Here is a 21,396-nt window from a genome sequence, read left to right as displayed (position 1 = left end):
AAGATTGTATAAGCCAATAAAAAGAGACAATGCATAATCTGCTCTGAATGGCGCTGCTTCCCTTCGATGCCCTGGCGTGTGCTCATACAGCAGGTTACCACCACATATGGGGTATCGTTATACGCGGGAGAGATTAGGGATCAAATTTTGTGGAGCGTTTTGGTATTTTATCCATTGAGAATTTGTACATTTTTTGAAAAACACTTTCATTTAGCCAAAAAAAATTTACTTTCAAAATTACATCTGATTTTGTTTTAACCCCTGTAAAACAATTAAAGGGTTAACAAACTTCATAAAAGTTGTTTCAAGTACGTTGAGGGGTGTAGTTTCTATAATGGGCTAATTAATGGGGTTTTACTTTTATTTAGGCCTCTCAAAGTGACTTGAAACCTGAGCAGGTGCCTCAATAGCAGGATTTAGCTTTTTTTATGAAAATGTGAAAAATCGCACCTAACGTTCAAAGCCCCATAACATCCTACAAAAATAAGAGTATGCATAAAAAACCACATAAAGAAGACATTTAGTGAATGTTAGTAATTAAATATTTTTGCGGTTATGACTATGTATGGAAAAAGTAGAACATTTTGAAGTTCGAAAATCAAGAATTTTTCCAAATTTTCACCAAATATCTGATTTTCTCATAAATAAATGCAAAACATACCACCAAAATGTTTCAACTAACATGAAGTACAAAGTGTCACGAGAAAACAGTTTTAAGATCACTTGGATATGTTAAAGCGTTCCGAAGTTATAACCATTTATAGTGACACAGGGCAGATTTGAAAAAATGGGCCGTGTCAGGAAGGTGAAAAGTGGCTTCGGCGTTAAGGGGTTAAAATATGTGGAATCTTAAAAAAACATGACATTTTGGAAATTTCAGTTATGAATTAATTTAGGTGTTATGAATATTTGCTTCAAAAGTAGAGAATTTAGAACTTTGAAAATAAAGAAATTTTAAAATTTTGGCCAAATTTCCACTAAAACAGTAAAGATATCATCCAAATTTTTTAACTAATTTGAAGTACAATGTGTCACAAGAAAACAATTTCAAAATTCACTGGATATGTTAAAGCGTTCCAAAGTTATAAACACTTACGGTGACACAGGGCATATTTTAAAAAATGGAGCGGTGTCCTAGAGGCCAATATAGGCTGAGCCATGAAGGGGTTAACAAACCGTAACGGATGTTGACAAGCGCTTTATCTGTAAAATGCAATGCTGGTCTACTCGGCCCCAGAAGTTAAATAAAGATAGACAGTTTTGCTAAATGTTATTTCTCAAAAACAAAATCAGCACATATTCAAGTAACAGGCATGTTTGTGTTATGTATAACTGGTCCTGCAGCAGTATGCTATTAAACTTATCTATGAAATCCTGTTGACAGGTTCCCTCAAACTGTCCCAATCAAGGTTGATTGCGGCAGATAAGGAGTAAGAGAAAGCAAAGCCCCTACAACATAATAAAGTGGAGCCGCTGGGTTTGCCCAGTACAGTAACCTTTTAGGTCCAGCAAGAGGCTGAGTCTAATAGGCTGTTCTGCAGTGTATTTTAACAGCGGTAAAAAAAAGAAAAATTTACACTTGCTCCACATTTTAGCAAAGTCTTGCTAAAAGTGCTTGCATGTTGTTGTCCAAAGTTATGAGGATCCAGCACAGTCAGAACCTTGATTCTGGAGAAAACTTATAATCTCTACTGCTCTCTCCCTCTTCGCCTCAAGATGCAGAAGCATGTGTCTCAAGACACATGCCTCAAGATGCAAGAAGCATGTGTCTAATTAAAAGCTTGTGAGTGAATGGATGTAGCATTGCTGTGTATGTGAGTGAATGGATGTAGCAGTGCTGTGTGAGAATAAATGGATGTAGCACAGCTTTGTGGGAGAGTGAATGGATGTAGCAGACTTGCGTGTGTGTGAGTAAATTGAAGTGTGCTTATGTGTGACCACAAGCGAATTTTGAATTGGTGTCAAATATATTTTTCCTTTTTTATGATGACTACTTCTGAAGTGTATCTTACAGTAAGGGGTGTATTATAGTGCGAAAAATATGGTATATATTGTATAAAAAGAAAGACAATAAAATGGGTATTTCCATGTTTGGACTAACCTTGTCTAAGAGGATAATATTTTATTATATGTGTAGTGTGAAGGGCATAAAAAATGTTAAAACTATAAAAAAATTGCCATTTTAGTGCTTTGATTACAAAAGTTATTTGAAAGTCAGATGTGCCCCTACATAGTATGGATTAAAACATTATATTAAAAAAAATTAACTTGGTTATTCATTTTTCTTTTTTTGTGTGTATTGTACACCTAATTGCATGGTGTAACGGGTGGCTTTCTGATCAATTTTTATGGTGTTTGGGTGGGTGCGCACAAATCATATTTCTTGCTGTGTTTTTTTATTCATTGTTATTAAAGAATTTATCATAGTTCTTTTATTTTATTGTGCAGGCTGTTGCGGACAAGATGTTACCTAATAAGTGTTGTTTGCGTGGTTGATTTATTCCACAGGGACATTTAGGGCACCTGTTTTTGATTTTTTTAAACTTTTTTTTTTCTCCTTTGGGACTCATCACTAAGACCACCACCGATCAGCAAGTTAGCCTAGCTGCCCTAGCCTGACTTGCATTCGTGGGAAAACCCCTTTAATCCATCACTATTTAATTCCAGAGAATGTGTGTATTAACTGCTTACTATGAAATTGTAACCCCTTGAAAGGGTTCTCAAGAATTTATGATTGGTTTATATTGATATACCGTCAGTTACATCTTGTGACCACTACACAAAGCCAACTGCTTCCACCTATGTGCTCTGTACTTTACTGAGACAAGAACAGTGATTGCATAGGGGCAGGTTGTTTACTCTTAACCAATTTATTATCAAAAGAAAATGTATTGATAATACATTAAACAATTTTAAAAGTGGTTTTAATTTTTTTTCGTTCAGAGCTGGATAGCCCATATTAAAGGTGTTGTTTTAGCTTGAACAAATTTTATAATTTTTTTTTTTTTTAAATAATCTTCTAAAACATAATAAAGTATTTTTAATCCGTTAAGGACCTGCCGTTTTTTACTTTTTGGGTTTCTGTTTTTCATTGCCCTGCCTTCCAAAATCCATAACTTTTTTATTTCAATGCTAAAAAAAGGCTGCAAGAAGATTAATTTGCAGGACAAAATTTTACAAATTTATCTTAGAGTCATTATTTATGCCTAGGAAGCGTAGGAACGCTGGAAACACAGGAAGCGTTGGAACGCTGGAAACACAGGAAGCGTTGGAACGCTGGCACATAGGAAGGTTTTCTCTTCTTTAGGAGCAGCTTTAGGAAGCTAGGTCTGGAAACCATGGAAGGTCCTAGGAGAAAATCCCATGGGGAATGCTGGGAGCCACAGGATTATATAGCAGAGCTGGAAATGCTAGCGCCAGTCAGGAAGACGCTGGCCCATTAAATCCCAGAGAGACGCACGGCCTAGTTGGTTGGGAAGAAGGAGCGTGGAGAGGTGAATCCGGGCCGGGGGGATGCCGCGCCACATGGAAGTGCACGAGTGTGCCCGTGATCCGCAACGAGGATCGCGGGTGCGCCCGTGACAATAATAACAATTATGAAGACTAAATGGTTTGGCCATTGGGAAAATAATCTAAAGATGGGATGCAAATACATACAGTACCTAAAATTTTTCTGGTGCAAATGTATGGCTTTCCACTGCTCAAGCTAATAAAACAAAAATCTTACCCTGTTTACATTATAACCAATTGCTGCTACAGTCACATTTTGCTTCTAGACACATTTTTCAAATCCCACAACACAAAACACAACTTTTAAACAAGTATAAAATAACCCCCTAGTACTCTGGCACTCACCCCTGCCATCCTCTACTCCCCTGACTCATCTTCTGGCTTCCCAGCAGTGCGGGTAGAAGCAAGTCTATGCTCTATGTCCACACGCACACACACTGGGAAGTGACATCATCAAGCGTCAGCAAACTGCATTATAGTGTGTGCGAGCGGGCAGGGAGCCACACTGCTGGGAAGCCGAAGTTGAGCTGAGGAGACGAGTCGGGGAAGAGGAGGATGCTGGGGTTGAGTGCTGGAGGTGAGTATATGAAATGGTCTCTGCTGGCCTTTTATTTTTTAAAGGAGGGCCCTGCTGGACACTGTTTTTGTAAAGGGCGTTTTTTCTGGACATTTCTTTATAGAGGAGCATTATTGGACATTATTTGTGGGAAAACCCCTTTAATAATAATTTAGTTTCACTCAACTACTGTATAACTTCATCAGTATTAAAGAGGTTTTCTAGCTTCTTAAAGGGGTATTCCCATGAAAACAAGATATTTAAATATATTAAGGATAACAAAATAACACATTCTCTAATTCACAAATATCATTCCAACCAGTCTCTATCAATCCTGGTGTATACAATTTTGGTTGCCTCGGGTTCCGACCGTAAATCTTCATCTGTCCAGGGTCGGGCATGGTATTTTCTTCTCATGAAAAATTTCTTTCTGCTCGCTGCAGTCTCTCTCTGCACTCCAGCCACTCCCCCTGCATTCCAACACACGCTCATACACACACACACAGATACCTCCAGCTGACAAGCAGCGTGATAAAACTAAATCTATAAGTTACAGGTAAGATAAGATTTTTATAGCAGGGGCCTGTTTTTTATAGCGCAGATGTAGCACAGGTGAAGTGTATCGTTGTCTGTTATATTCATCTTATTGATCTCATCATCTCTCTTTTTTATTTGTCAGATACTAGTAGAATGTTCAGAAGCTAAATGAAAGTGTATATAAACCCTATACCAGATAATCTAACAATGTGGTCAGCACACAGCATCTCATAGCAAAGAGAAATTATGAAGTGTCTGCTTACAGAGTCCCTGCTCCACACTCTGGAATTTTAAACTGACCATCACTGAGTTATAGGGGCTAAAAAAGCAATAAAACTGAGTAAAATTGTAAAGAAAGGTATTAACCCCTTAAGGACGCAGGGTTTTTTCGCTCATTTCTCGCTCTCCACCTTCAAAAATCCATAACTTTTTCATTTTTACGTGTACAGACCTGTGTGAGGGCTTATTTTGTGCATACCAAATTTTACTTTCCCGTAATGTTATTTATTTTAACATGCCGTGTACTGCAAAGCTGAAAAAAAATTCCAAATGTGGAAAAATTTTAAAAAAGGCACATCTTGTGGGCTCAGTTTTTACGACTTTGACTGTGCGCTCCAAATAACACCTCAGCTTTATTCTTTGGTTCGGTGCGATCGCGGTGATACCAAATTTATATAGATTTTATTGTGTTTTAATACATATTCAAAAATTAAATGTGTACAAAAAAGCAAAAATTTTTTTTGCCATCTTCTGAAGCTAATAACTTTTTTAAACTTTGGCGCACGGAGCTGTGTGAGGTGTAATTTTTTGCAAAATGGGCCAACGTTTTCATTGCTACCATTTAGAAGTCTGTGCGACATTTTGATCATTTTTTATTCCATTTGTTATGTGATGTAAAAAGGTGTAAAAGTCGCATTTCGGACATTTGGGCGCCATTTCCCGTCTCGGAGGTCACTGCAGGCCGTAACCGCTTTTATATTTTGATAGATCGGGCATTTTGGGACGTTTTTGGGACGTGGCAATACCTAATGTGTCTGTGATTTTTACTGTTTATTATGTTTTATATCAGTTCTAGCGAAAGGGGGGTGATTAGAATTTTTAATATTTTATAAATATTTTTTATTTTTTAAAAACTTATTTTAAACTTTTTTTTTTCACTATATCTTAGACCATCTAGGGTACATTAACCCTAGATAGTTAGATCGTTCCTACCATATACTACAATACTTCTGTATTGCATATATATATGGCATTTTTGCAGCTCATTCATTACAAGGAGCCACTGGTTCATTTTAACGAATCTGCAGAAGCCATTAAGCCTCGGGTCAAACGTAGACCCAAGGCTACCATGGCAACCGATCGCGCGCCGCCGTCTTTTAAATGCCGGCGGCGACTTTGCCTGTGGCATTGAAAGGGTTAAGAGCAAGGTTGGTGCAAGCACCGACCGCGGTTATTAGCGGTGGGGGTTTGCTGCAATATGCAACAACCCCCACCTTTGTATGAAGAGGACTCAGCCCGTGAGCCCTCTTCATACATTCCCTATACCTCTGCACCATAGAGCTACGGCGCAGAGCGATAAGGGGTTAAAAATGATCTTTATTGTGTAAACATCACAAGGGGATGACCTATCCATGTGCCAAAATATATGTGAACCTGCACAAATCTAGAACTATAGGAAGAAATCATTCATCTTACCTCTACTTCTAAGGTCCATTTTACAGTGTATTTACAAAATAAGGCCCCACTGACATGACCACATAAAGACCGGTGATGCAACCACAAAATTTGTGCCTAGATCACAGCCTACATAGAGGTCCATGGCACCTTGCCACTGTGAGGTGAGCACACAGTATCGCTCTACACCGAAAACTTGGCCGGGTGGCCGCCATGCGAAATAAGGGACATGTCCCCTACCTTGCTGAGTTACAGCGGCGGCTAAGCAGCTTTCTACAGAGAGCGCTCCACACCTCTCCAACCTCCTGCACCTGGCCGCACTCTCGCCACGTATTACGCCTTGGGTGAACACAATTTGTATGACAGGAGGCTTAATATACACAAAAAGCTGAGTATCCACAGAGCTCCTTCCGCTTGCTTGTAATCTTGGGTGTTTAATTCAGTCACAAAGTAATCTGATATACTGAACTACATAAAACATCTATGTAAGAGCCCAGCAAAGATACAGTATTAGAGTTAGTTAACTATTGCTAATGAAAACCTTGAAGTGGTGTGAAGGTAGATAGAGGATGTAGGATAGGGCTCAGAATCAATACAATGTCAATGTTTTATTAAAGGTACTTACGTTATGGTGTCAATCATATCCAGTCCCATTTCAACACAGCAATGTGCATGATCTGTTTTTGGCTGTGTTAGTCCAGAAACGCAATAATAACAGTCTCCAAGAATCTTTATTCTTCTGCAATGGTTTTCCTGTTGCAAAGTACAGCATTTCAGAATTTAATAAACATATATTTACAATGGCCTCTGTTTTACTATATATAAATTACTAAAGGGGATGGCCTCTTTTCCTTATATATCTTGTAATATGTGCTTAAGTGTGGAGGGAAGGATATTACTTAAAGGGGTATTCCAGGAATATGAACGTCTCACACAAAAACCCATGATGATATAAATAAATGAATATAACAATACTCAATGTCATTAGGCACAAAACGGAGCTTAAATAATTAAATTTTATGATTTACAAAAATTATTGCCTCTCTAAAGTAGGTGGAGTTATCAATAAGATGGCCGCCACTGGAAACTACAAGTTCCATGATCCTTTAGTTCTCAGTAACTCCTCCTCTGTCTTATGCTCTGCTCGCAGTGATGATGTAACAGACTGTGCTGCTCTGTTACCATAGTAATGATGTGTAACTGCCATCACCACAACACTGACCATACTGGATGCACTGCAACCAACCGACAACAGCCAAACGTAGTGGTGATCACATGACCTGCCCAGACAGGTACAGGACATGTGATGTGGACATGTGACCAGCAGCCATCTTCTGTCCTGCAACGGACCGCACTGAGGAAATTAACGGACTGATTAAAGGGCCAGTAGCATTTTAATTCTTCATTACAGTCTATGTCATCAGCATTTTCTGCTAAGGGGAGCAAAATTTTAAATAACAACTAATTACATATTAGGTTATATTTTGAGTGCCCACTTGTATATGAATTATGCTGATTCCTGGAATACCCCTTTAAAGGATACCTGTCATCAGGTCTCTATCACTAGTCCTGTCACTACTACCTGTTGGAGCAGCTCACAAGGATCCCATCCCAGTCTTTATCTAGTCAATTCAAACATTAATCATTGTAAAATTATCTTTTCTTTATTATATAAATGAGGCTGGTCACATGGTCAGAGGCAGTGATGTCACCCCTGTTATCCCTCCCCTCTCCTCCCCCTTCTCATGTCTGTGTGTAATGTATAGTAAAGCATTAATAGTGTCTGTGGTTTATCTGCTGACATGCTGCATCCTCCTTCTACACATGTGTGACACAGACATCAGCTACACAAGTACCTGACATGTTCTGCTATAACATCACTGCCTGGAGCTGTTGTATCTCTCCTATACACACACACAGGCTGCAGGGGGCGCCAACACCAGGAAGCACATGGAGGAGACATTACACCATAATACCTCACACCATTATACAAGCTGTCAGTCAACCACTGGGGGGGGGGGAGGTTGGCTGTGCCACATATATTTAGTTTAGGGGGTTAATTTGCCTGACCGGTTCTCTTTATTTTATCAATATACATGTGTGATGTACAAGAGCTTAATTGCTCTTGCTCGGCCTGTGCACAAGTGGTATTTTATGTTTCATGAGGTAACATGTTCTTATGCAAACTGTGTTATGTATGTATAAATGACAGGTGGAGAATGGATTACATTGTCACTACACTACAGACACAAATTGTTAGGCAAGAATGACACCTGTACCATATTTTCCGGACTATAAGGCGCATAAAAAATCCTTAGATTTTCTCAGAAATCAAAGGTGCGCCTTATATATGAACTGTACTTACAGACAACAGCTGCCTTGAATTGTGCACAGGTCTGCCACCTGCTGGTCATTCATCCTTATAATTAGGTGCACTTTATAATCCGGTGCGCCTTATATATGAACCTAGACATTTAAGCAGGCATTTATTGATGGTGCGCCTTATAATCCGGTGCACCTTATAGTCCAAAAATACGGTAACTGCAGGCACTAACTGATTTAAGCAGTGTTAATACTTTGGTTTTATCCAGAGCCTTCTGGAAGGTGGGTGGAGCATGATAATGTGCTCCCAACAGAAAAACACTAGTTGTAACATGAAGGGGTGGAGTTCTTGTTTAGTTGGTAGGTCGGTTAAAACCGGTTTTGGCCAGACAAGTCTGTCTGCTGCCAATAAGGGGAAAAGAGACCAAGAATTAGAAAGGTAATCTGAACATTGGAAGGAAGACAAGTTATCCCCTTAATGACCGCCCTATTGGGATTCTACGGCGGTAATGAAGTGTGCTTTTTCTGACGCCACGCCTTTCTATGACGGCACGTCAGAAAAAGATAGCGGGACATCGGGTTCTGCAAGTGGCGGTGACGGGCTGTGACACCACAGCCCAGACCCGGCGTTAACACCTGGGATCGGAAAAACTCTGATCCCGGGTGTTTAACCCTTTACACGCCCCAGTCAAGCATGACCACGGTGTGTAAGTCTGTCCCACGTCCCCCTCAGAGCATGAGCCACAAATATGCCTCTACTCAGACGGTAAAGATGAAGTATGCCTATGAGCTAAAGACAGCTTATAGACTAGAACCAGTGCCAAGGGAGAAAACTGGGGTCCACGGTGAAGTCGGGTTCCCAGTGGCGAGAGTGGCCTGTGCAGATTTAGGGAGCAGTCAGGTAAATTCCCCAGAAAGGGGCCTGGCATATACTCTAAAGATTCCTGCTTTGCCTGAATCCAGCTCAGAGCGGAAGGGCATAGGGTGGTCATGAGTGCGCTCAGCCAGTGGTCCAACCTAAGCCCTGCAGTCGCAATGGTAAAGAGATGAACCCCAATAGCTGTACAGAGGTAAAACCAAAACATGATGTACACCTAACCCCATTGGTATTTTTCCAGCAGGAAGAGAGTTAAACATTTCACACTTGGTAGAGTGGAGACAGAACTTAGGGTGCGTTCACACGCATCGCAATCAGCTTTGAGGTGGTTTTAGGTGCAGTTTTGTCAATTAAACAGGTGAAAGACATGAACTGAACGAGTGAATGACATTTGTGGAGCAGGTTTCCCCTTCATAATCAAATTCACTCGTTCAATTCATGTCTTTCACCTGTTAAATTGACAAAACTGCACCTAAAACCACTTCAAAACTGATTGCGATGCAGTTTTAACTGCAACGTGTGAACGCACCCTTAGTGTTTCTTCAGCCAAAAGCCATAAAGTCAGCAGGGGGTCCCAGCACAGCAGTGTACAATTCACCAAGAGTGATGTTACTTGGCCTAACACAATGATTGGGGTGGAAAAATTTAAAATGGCGTTATCCATTTCAAATTTGTCTTAAAGGGGGGAGGTGTTATGGAAAAATTAATCTTAAGTGTGTAGAATTTTTGAACTATAGGACAATTGGCACCATTTGAAGTGTCCAGGCAGCTTTTATGACATCCTGGAGTTTTTACAGCTTGATAAACTCTGACCTGATGACTGTTTGGAGCTCAAAAGACAAATGGTCAAAACTGTGTAAATATTCCTGGACTCTCCCTCTCAATAACACTTTGTCCAATCATGAGAAACTATTTTAACTAATTAATCAATGGGAGCTTCTGAAACCTGAACTGAATAGAAATTATATAAAACATTGTGTTATGCAGGTAAAAAGGGGTTAACTCTATGGATGCTGCCGGAACAAGCTGGGATGTTCCATATTTCTTCCACCTCCAGGGATTAAGATTTACTGTAATTTGCAAGTTTCTGTTATTTTTCTCCCTTTTTGTTTTAGAACTATTTTGTCATGTTGTGCGTCATTTTATTTTTTTAACTTTTTTATTCCACTCTTTAGCTTTATTTCTTCAGGGTATTTACAGCTCCATGTTAGCATGAAATATTGAACAAGAAAAAAAGCAACAAGAAAGAAACATCTGTCAATTACGATGAAAGGTTTTTAGTTAGAAGCTTAAAAGGGGTATTTCCATCTGGACATTTACATTTAATTTAATTCATTTTCCATATGTAAACATTTGTTCAATTGGATGTTATTAAAAAAAATGTTCCTGTGTGAAGATAATTTCTCTTAAATGCAGCCATGTTGTCCCTTAGAAACGTGATGGCTTCCTTGGATACGGCCACCTCACATTTTGGCAGTAGTGACCAGACATGCGCTATTGAGTCCTGCCGGACCTCCTGACTCAAGCGATCATTACCACAGGATGGCTGTGGGACCTGCAGTAACTCCCGGACATTTAATTTACAAAAATCTTTTGTTTCTTTGGGCAATCCCTCCAGCAGAGGTGGCCATATCCAAGCACACAGTCTTGTATCTAAGGGACCATATGACTACATTTATAGGAAATTATCTTCACACAGGTAATTTTTTTAATAACTTCTTATTGAAGAAATGTTTATATATGGTGAATTAATGAAACTGAATGTGCCATATAGTGCCATATAGTAAAATTTCAGGAAATCAATCTAGCAGTATAGATGTCCCATTGAGTCCAGGTCTTTTCAAAGTTATCCATAGTTTAACAAAGTTTGGCAGTCATGTGTTCCATAGATCTGAAATCTTTAAAGGGGTATTCCAGGAATATGAACATCTGACACAAAAACCCATGGTGATATAAATAAATGAATACAACAATACTCAGTGTCATTAGTCACAAAACGGAGCTTAAATAGTTTGATTTTATGATTTGATTTGTAGGTGGAGTTATCACTAAGATGGCTGCCACCGGAAACTACAAGTTCCATGATCCTTTAGTTCTCAGTAACTCCTCCTACCTATTATGCTCTGCTCCCAGTGATAATATAACAGACTTTCCTGCTCTGTTACAATAGTAATGATGTGTAACTGCCATCACCACAACACTGGCCATACTGGATGCACTGCAACCAACCGACTACAGCCAAAAAGGGTGCTGATCACATGACCTGCCAAGGCCATTGGATGTGGACATGTGACCAGCGGCCATCTTCTGTCCTGTGTCTGCTCTGCCACGGACCGCGTGGAGGTAATTAACGGACTGATTAAAGGGCCAGTAGCATTTTAATTCTTCATTAAAGTCAATGTCATTAGCATTTTCTGCTTAGAGGAGCAAAATTTTAAAAAAACAACTAATTACATATTAGCTTATATTTTGAGTACCCATTTGTATATGAATTATGCTGATTCCTGGAATACCCCTTTAAGGTGCGCATAAAGATCTAACAATGATGGTGGTACAGAGAGCCTCCAGTATAAGGATCAAAAACTTCACCGCCGTTACTATGTGTATGAACGACCTGGAATTTGAACCCCTAAAAGAGCCGAAAAAGATTAATAATAAATATTTAGGGATCCAAAGGGACTTGCACATCAACATATCCCCAATGAGGGATCTAACCTCCAGCCAGAGATGAAGCAGAGCTGGGCAACTCCAAAATTATGAAACAAGATAGCATTCCCTCCTCCACATCTCCAACAGCTGTTAGGGACTGAGGGGTAAAATTTATGTAAAAGCTCAGGTGTTCGAAACCAATTGAGCCAAATTTTTTGTTGATTTTCCTTATATAGCATGCAAGTAAAGGACTTGCACGCTCTCCCCCAGATTCTTGCCATTGTTCTGGCGAAAGTTGTTTACCAAACCAGGACTCCCTTTGAGTCAGGGATGTAGGGATGTGATACATTAGTACGCATATAAAAGATTGTTAACAGGCTGGAAATTAGACCCTTAGTAGTGGGACCCTGTGAGCAAATCCATTCAAAGACGGTAGGGTTAGGTTGGAGCAGAAAATTCTGCTCCAACCAGACACAGATATTTAAATGACCAAAGAAGCAACCAAATGAGCGTGCGTTACTAAAACATAAAATTTATTGATATGCGTTAAAAATAAGACAATCACATAATACCAGGTGGTTACAAGGCAAACAGCCAAAGATAGGCGCTGGGCAGCACAAATAATTAGTAGACAATAGACAGGATATTTCATAACATCATAAAGTGCATAGTGCAAAGCCCTAGAAATTAGTCAGTACTGAATGAGTTAATGGAAGCGCAAATAGAAAAATAAAGCAGTTATACCTACAATTATAAAGTATCACCAGCGCATAAGAGGAGAGCTGCCCAGCACCTGCCCAGCACCTCTGTCAGATTTTTCTTGATACAGTTTTTATTGAAAATTGATTAAGGATGTTTGTAATACAGTGTAATACGGTGACAATTTCCTACATGTAACATACCTTGTCAATAGAGCTGTAATGCGTGACCACTTGTTTATTAGCGTTTATAAAAATCAAATAAAAATTATCTGATTTACTTTTGATTTAAAAAAAAAAGTAGAAGGGAGCCCCCATCTGACCTTTTAATTACATCTAGCAAGTCAGCTACTCGCCGAGTATTGTCTCCCGCCGGTCAATCGCACAAACCCGACCTGATCCTTATGCATCAACTATGGGAGCCACAATTATTTTATTTGTTTATGTCCCCTATGAGTTGCAAAGTGCTACAGAATATTATGCTGCTACTGTATATAAAGTTTAATATTAATACTATTGCGGGGTGGATGTGCTAGCCTCATCTTCTGAAGCGTTTCAGTTTGTTAGCAGCCTCTGTGGTTTGTGGCCTGACACCATCCAGAAGACACTAGGAACCAGGAGATACAAAACACCCTCAGAAGAAGTCCATGCAAATCAACCTTACAGGTCAGGGAGAGGGAGTGGCAAAACAGGCCTAGGTGACCTGGGGATCCATGAACCGTATAATGCAGCAGCAGTTCCAACATGGGAAGTAGGGATGAACTAACAGCTATCCCATAGCCAGACAGGAACCAGGCAGGTGGGACACAGTTATCCCCACGCTAGGGGCCTTGGACTGTGTTGGATGAAATAAGTCCATAAACAGGGGTATGCCCTGGCTATTGGGTGGTCTGAGGAGCCACGGGACCAGGTGCTTTAGACCACCGAGGGAAAGCACACAGCATAGGAGAGGCAGTGACACCATTTTTTGGGTATGACCTTTTGATCACTTTTTATTAAAATGTGTTGTGAAAATGCCTTGTGCTGATATGGACATCAGGGCGCTACTTTACATTACAGGGTCTGCCGTCAGGAATATCCGTTTTCATATTTTGATAGATCAGAACTTATTCAAATACTTAACACCTAACATGTATTATTTATTTATTTATTTTTTTTTTTTTCAAATTCTTTTATTAAGAGCTAATGGTTTACATACAGGAGATCAAAGCATCAAAGTCATACATTGGCATGTCGATTAGCATGTATTATGATTTTATTTTTTTATTTTTATATCAGTTTAGGGAAAGGGGGTGATTTAAACTTTTATGTTTTTTTATTTATTTTTAACTTTTTTTTATTTATTTTTTTAACTGCATTTATAGACTCCAAGGATACTCTAACTTTACGGGGTATGATCACTTATATACCGTATTTTCCGGACTATAAGGCGCACTTAAAAGCATTGGATTTCCGTGGAAATCCAAAGTGCGCCTTATAGTCCGGTGCGCCCTATGTATGGCGCTGGGCAGTGGACCATACTTACATAGGTCCCCGCTACCGGAGACATCAGATCTCCAGCGGGAACTGCAGACCACGCGGCACGAACAACTTCTGCCGCGTGGTCTGCAGTTCCCGCTGGAGATCTGCTGTCTCCGGTAGCGGGGACCAATGTAAGTATGGTCCGCTGCCCTCCTCCACCTCCCCCTCACCTTCCCCGCTCACCTTCCCCGCGTTCCCCGTCGCGTCTCGGCGTCGCGTCCCGTCGCCGCGCCCCGTCGCGTCTCCGACACGCCCCCGGACCTCCGACACGCCCCCGGACCTCCGACACGCCCCCGGACCCCGCGCCTTATAGTCCGATGCGCCTTATATATGTAATTATTACATATATAAGGCGCATCGGACTATTGCGCCTTATAGTCCGGTGCGCCCTATAGGGCAGAAAATACGGTAATATACTTCAATACTATAGTATTACAGTATATTTCAAATTCACTATATTTGTAAAATAGCCTAGGGCAGACTCCTTTACAGAGCCTCTTAAGACCGCCATGGAACCCTGTGTTAGGGTCCTTGTTGTCATAACAACCAGCAGATGCCAACCGATGAATAGGATGACTGTTCTACTACACTGGCATACATTGATTCAATGGAAACACAAATGCAATAGGGCCAAGCCCTCCCAGTAGCATTTCTAAATGCAATGCAAGCGAAGTGTGACCACAACCGCAGGTGCCAATTATTCTTGGTCACAAAGAAAGTTTATGAAATATATTACAAAGTTTACTATTATCACCTGCTCTATTCATTTCTGAAATTAACAAAAAATCTAATTCCTCCAATGGTTTAGCTTAAGGAAACCTACCATAAGGAATCTATCATCAGCAGCAGAATTGGTAGATTCCTCTTGTCTGTTTCTGCCCTGATCTGTAATTTAATAATCCTGGAACCTAAAAAAAACAAACATTATTTTAGGGATATGTAAATGAACTGCAGAGGCTACTGTGCCCTGTCCTGTGGCCTGGCCGGGCACTGGAAAGCTAAGGCTATTCCATGCCCAAGAAGCCTCTGCAGTTAATTTACATATTACTAAAAGAAAGTTAAGTCATGTTCCAAGATTATTAATTTACAGATTAGGGCAGAGGCAGGCAGGAGGGATCTAGCATCATATCTACTTCTGATGGAAGATTCCCCATGGTAGGTTTCCTTTAAGCTTTGACGCTGGGTTCACGCGTTTGCATTGCGTTTCAAAGGTGTTCTTGTGCCTAATGTAAGTTGTTCCTAATCAATGTTGTTGCATTAACATCACGTTAAGGGAAACGCAATGTATTTGCAATACAATTAGGGAAATCTCCTTAGAACAGCCTCTGCTTTGAGTTTCAAAACACAATGTATACTCCATGTGTGAATGCAATTTAAGCGTATCCAAGTACAGGGGTGCCCGGGACTTCTGCCGGAGTGCCCGGGACTTCTGCCGGAGTGCCCGGGACTTCTGCCGGAGTGCCCGGGACTTCTGCCGGAGTGCCCGGGACTTCTGCCGGAGTGCCCGGGACTTCTGCCGGAGTGCCCGGGACTTCTGCCGGAGTGCCCGGGACTTCTGCCGGAGTGCCCGGGACTTCTGCCGGAGTGCCCGGGACTTCTGATCCCACATAGGTGACCCCCAGTAGTTATGCCCCTAGGTCCCTGATTTTACAGCCAGTCCTAGGATATCCAGGGACATGGCAAGGTTTTTTTTTTTTTAAAGTGAGGACCTAATTGGTTTGATGGGGTCCCAGACCAATCTCTACGCTGCACAATATTTTACCCAAAACCCCACTTCTTTTTATGCGCAACCCTATAGGTGGACCCCCTGCAGCAGAGATAGAGAAGTATTGGGGCATAGTACTTCTTCTGGGACTCGTCAAAAAGCCCTCTATCAGTGACTATTGGAGCCCAGGCATACTGTACCACACCCCAATGTTCCACATGGCGATGAATAGGATGCGCTTTGAAGCCATCCATAGGTTTTTGCATTTTGCCGACAATTCTCAGTGCCCACCCAGAGATGACACCAGTTATGATAGGTTGTATAAGGTCCGGCCCATAGTAGACTGAGTGCCTGATTTATGGAAATGTATACTCCAAAGAGGAACATATCAGTGGACGAGTCCCTGGTAAATTTCAAAGGGAGACTTCAGTTCGCCAGTACCTACCCAATAAGAGGGTGTGAGAGTGCATCACAGTAAACTTTTAGGTTCAGGGTATATGAAGGGAAGGACTCTAGAATAGTGCCCCTAAATGCCCCCCCCCCCCCTTCCTGGGAATTACTCGAAAGATACTTTGGGATTTGGTGCATCCACTATTGGACCAGGGCTACCACCTCTACCTGGATAATTTTTATACTAGTACTACCCTGTTCAAGTGCCTCGTTTCCAGACAAACTGCGGCATGCGGCACTGTTAGAAGGAATAAGAGAGGTCTCCCTAAGTCGCTGCTAGGGGAAAAGCTCTGAAGGCATGAGAGCCGAGCACTATTCAGCAACTCAGTATTGTGTGTTAGGTACAAGGACAAGAGGGATGTCCTTGTACTAACAACAATACATGGGCAAACCACCACCCCTGCCCCTGTACGAGGTACCAGTGCAGAAACCCCCAAGCCGGACTGTATTTTGGATTATAATAGGTACATGGGAGGGGAGAATTTGGCGGACCAGGTAGTTCAGCCATATAACACCATGCGGAAGTCGAGGGTGTGGTACAAGAAGCTGGCCATGCACATCACATCACAGGACTGGCGCATAGCAAATGTGGTACCAATATACAAAAAAGGATCAAATAGCGATCCTGGAAACTACAGACCCGTGAGTCTAACTGCTGTGGTGGGGAAAATATTTGAGGGGTTTATTAGAGATGCTATCCTGGAGTATCTCACTGTGCACAACCTTATAACCCAGCGTCAGCATGGGTTTATGAGAGATCGGTCCTGTCAGACTAATCTGATTGGTTTCTACGAGGAGGTAAGTTCAAGACTGGATCTGGGGGACGCTGTGGATGTTGTATATCTGGACTTTTCAAAGGCATTTGACACCGTGCCACATAAAAGGTTGGTATATAAAATGAGACTGCTGGGAATAGGAGAAAATCTGTGTATTTGGGTAAGTAATTGGCTTAGTGATAGAAAACAGAGGGTGGTCATTAATGGCACATTCTCAGATTGGGTTGATGTTACCAGTGGAGTGCCACAGGGGTCAGTATTGGGGCCACTTCTTTTTAATATTTTTATTAATGACCTTGTAGTGGGTTTACACAGTCAAGTTTCAATATTTGCAGATGATACTAAGCTGTGTAAAGTAATAAATACTGAGGTCGATAGTTTAGCATTACAGAGGGATTTGTGGAAGCTTGAGGGATGGGCAGAGAAATGGTTGATGAGGTTTAATGTAGATAAATGTAAAGTTATGCACTTGGGCCATGGAAACAAAAAGTATAATTATGTTCTAAACGGTCAATTACTTAGTAAAACTGAAGCTGAAAAGGACTTGGGGGTATTGGTGGATGGTAAACTTAATTTTAGTGCCCAGAGCCAGGCGGCTGCTGCTAAAGCAAATAAAATAATGGGATGTATCAAGAGAGGAATAGATTCTCATGATAAAGACATAGTTTTGCCCTTATACAAATCCCTGGTCAGACCACACATGGAATATTGTGTACAGTTTTGGTCACCAGTGTATAAAAAGGATATAGTAGAGCTGGAACGGGCGCAGAGGAGAGCAACCAGGATTATTAGGGGAATGGGGGGATTAGAATACACTGACAGATTAAAACATTTGGGATTATTCAGTTTAGAAAAAAGACGACGGAGGGGAGACCTCATTACAATGTACAAATACCTGAACGGACAGTACAAGGATCTCTCCAAAGATCTTTTTATAACTCGGCCTGTGACCAGGACAAGGGGGCATCCTCTACGCCTAGAGGAGAGGCGATTTTACCATCACCATAGACAAAGGTTCTTTACTGTAAGAGCAGTGAGACTGTGGAACTCTCTGCCGCAGGAGGTTGTTATGGCGGACTCTATGTACATGTTCAAGAGAGGCACCACAAAACATTTGCAGCCAAATTGCCCTTCCAAAAACACAATAGTACGAACTCTGTTCTGGACATCGCTGTGCGACCAAACAGCAGTATTGCTGTACTCGGAAGAAGCAGGGCAAAAATTTGGGGATGTATATTTACCTCAAATGCCTTCTGAATGGGGCAAATTTACTTACCTGGTCCTGTCACGATCCCAAATTCAGACGGTCCGACGAAGATGAAGTCCGGTGCAATTCATGTAGCTCATGTGCCCGAGTTCCTGCATCCATCGCTTCCCCGCTGAGGTCCACCGGAGTTCACCTTCTTCTTCCCAGTGCTTATAAGTGCATGTCTAGCGACACAATTCGAAATGTTAAATCCCGCGCGAAGTCCGAATCCGTTGGGTTGTCCGAAGGCCCTCCCCCCGTTTTCTGTCATGTGCAGGCCGGCGCCGATGCGCCAAAATCCTATCGCGTGCACAAATATCCCCTGCTAAATGCGGCGAAAAACAGATTGATGGAAATCAACAAAAATGTGCTCCGCGGACCCTTAGTAAATGAGCTCCACTGGGGCACATTTACTTACCTGGTCCAGTCGCGATCCAGCAGCGCGTTCTCCGATGAGGATTCGGGTGTGCCGGCATTCACTAAGGTCGGTGCGCCCGATATCCACCAAGTGTCCGTGCGGAGTTCACCTGCTTATTCCCGGTGAATGTAGTGCTGATCTTGCAACACAAATTCTTTTTAAAATTCAACCGGTTGTCCGACGGCCACGCACCCCGATTTCTGTCGTGCGAAAGCCGGCGCCGATGTGCTAAAATCCGATCGCGTGCGCCAAAATCCTGGGGCAATTTGACGCAAATCAGAAATCATTGGGAATCCCGACAAAAGTGCGCTATTCGGACCCTTAGTAAATGAGCCCCACTGTGTCCATTTTAGGGCTAGATGAAAAAAATGGTAATCAAAAATTGAAATTTCAGAATTTCAAATCCACTTTTGTTTCCTTCTGGAAAAATAATTAAAGGTTTAACATGCTTCTTAAATGCTGATTTGAATAGGTTGATATGTTAAGTTCATAAAATGTTCACATAATGTGTTACTTGTGGGGGTATATAGTACAAAAGCCTTTATAGGGCACTTCCAAAGTGAATTGATCACCAAAAATTTCGCATTTTTCAAATTTTTCCTAAATTTTTGAATTTTTACCCCCCCAAAAAAGGAACAGATCACCGAAATGACACTACTAACATAAACTACAATGTTTCACAACGAAACAATCTCAAAATCACAGGGATATCTTAAAGTGTTGAAAAGTTATTACCACAGGAAGAGACCCTGGTCAGACTTCTTATAAAAGGACCGAGCCTTAACGTACAAACAGGCTGCGTCCTTAAAGGGGTATTCCCATCTGGGCATTTACATTTAATTAAATTCATTTGCCATCTGTAAACATTTCTTCAATTGGATGTTAATTAAAAAAAATGTTCCTGTGTGAAGATAATTTCTCATAAATGTAGCCATGTTGTCCCTTAGAAACCAGATGGCTTCCTCGGATACGACCACAATCACATTTTGGCAGCGGTGGCCAGACTTGCTCTATAGAGTCCTGCCTGACCAACTGGGTTCAGCGTTCATTACCACAGGACAGCTGTGGGACCTGCAGTAACTCCCGGGCATTTCAAATACAATAACCTTCTGTTTCTATGTGCAATGACTCCAGCAGAGGTGGCCGTATCCGAGGAAGCCATCTCGTTTGTAAGGGACCATATGACTACATTTATGAGGAATTATCTTCACACAGGTACATTTTTTTTATTAACATCCAATTGAAGAAATGTTTACATATGGCAGATTAATGAAACTGAATGCGAGTGCCGAGATGAGAATACTCCTTTAAGGGATTAAAGAGGATTAGTTTCAGATTTAAAATGTTTGCATCACTTCAACAGAATTAAATTCAATAAAACAAAAATCTAAATCTTACGGTTGCCAATTCATCAAACTTCCCAAACAATTCATTTAACAGCTTGACCAGTTCCTGAGCTGTGCACTGCGATGCCAAACTTGTGAAGCCAACAATATCTGCAAATAAAATGCTGAAAAGAAAGACATGGGTTAGAAATTATTATTCATCATGCAATTATTTAAACTCTGAAAAAGATCTATGCTAACAATATTAGGAAAGTATTTAGTTGATAATAGGGTCATGTCTGAATCGAATTTATACAGTTTTACTGAACTGAGAAGTAATTCTTAACACAGTAGTCACCAGCCAATGGTCAGGCACTTTTTGTCATATTTTGCTTACTCCCACATTCCAAAAGCAGTACCGTAACAATTTTTTAAGAATGTGAGCAAAAGGCAACATATTGGGGGTACATACTTTAATGACCCATTGCTTCTGGACGATGCCATTTTAAAACCTATTTTAGTTAAAGCGGTTGGCCACTCTTTTACATAAGTTGCCCATGGGCCTTAACTGTCTTGTAGAAAATCCCTGAATGTTCATCAAGTGACTCAATAGTCCTGCTACTTACTAAACTTACTGGTATTATACTTTCATTATTTATATATTTTTCAAGTATTTATTTTTATTTTGCCGTCCAACATGGGGTATTGAGAATAGGCTCAGTATTACATTTTGGCCAGCATTTCAGGAAGTAAAAATGCTAGCTAGAAGCCTAGATAAAATATTTGAAGTATGTAGTTTCCTAAATCGTGCCACTTTTCGGGGGGGGGGTTCTATTTTACTGGTACCTCAGCAGCTCTGCTAACATGACATGGTACCCCAAAAGAAATCTAGTACTATCTACCACCAGCATGAAGGACTGTATGCAAATGAGCCTGAGAGGATCCAGACTCCATAAAGTGTTAATGGAGCCTGGAGTCCCTCAGGCTCATTTGCATACAGTCTTTCATCCGGTTGGTAGATTCTTACACTGCACCATTCACTTTGTATTATATTTGGGCCAACCCTTCGGGGATAAAATGCCCACTGCAACCCTAGATAAATTCTTTGAGGGGTTTAGCTTCCAAAATGGTG

General features: G+C 41.1%; 1 protein-coding gene across 5 annotated transcripts in view; it reads right to left on the bottom strand.

Moving 5' to 3' along the window:
* ADCY1 (adenylate cyclase 1) overlaps positions 1-21,396 on the bottom strand; it is a 326,787-nt gene that overhangs the window by 168,962 nt on the left and 136,429 nt on the right. For all 5 annotated transcript variants that reach the window (XM_072153115.1, XM_072153117.1, XM_072153116.1 and 2 more), the window contains exons 4-5: positions 20,338-20,449; positions 6,903-7,030 (exon numbers count right to left, since the gene is read on the bottom strand). In XM_072153115.1, coding sequence (XP_072009216.1) covers positions 6,903-7,030; positions 20,338-20,449 — 240 coding nt within the window. The remainder of the gene's footprint in view (positions 1-6,902; positions 7,031-20,337; positions 20,450-21,396) is intronic.

The sequence above is a fragment of the Engystomops pustulosus genome, chromosome 5 (genome assembly GCF_040894005.1).
Source record: "Engystomops pustulosus chromosome 5, aEngPut4.maternal, whole genome shotgun sequence".
In the NCBI taxonomy this organism is placed as follows: domain Eukaryota; kingdom Metazoa; phylum Chordata; class Amphibia; order Anura; family Leptodactylidae; genus Engystomops; species Engystomops pustulosus.
This window is presented reverse-complemented; position numbering and strand designations above follow the sequence as displayed.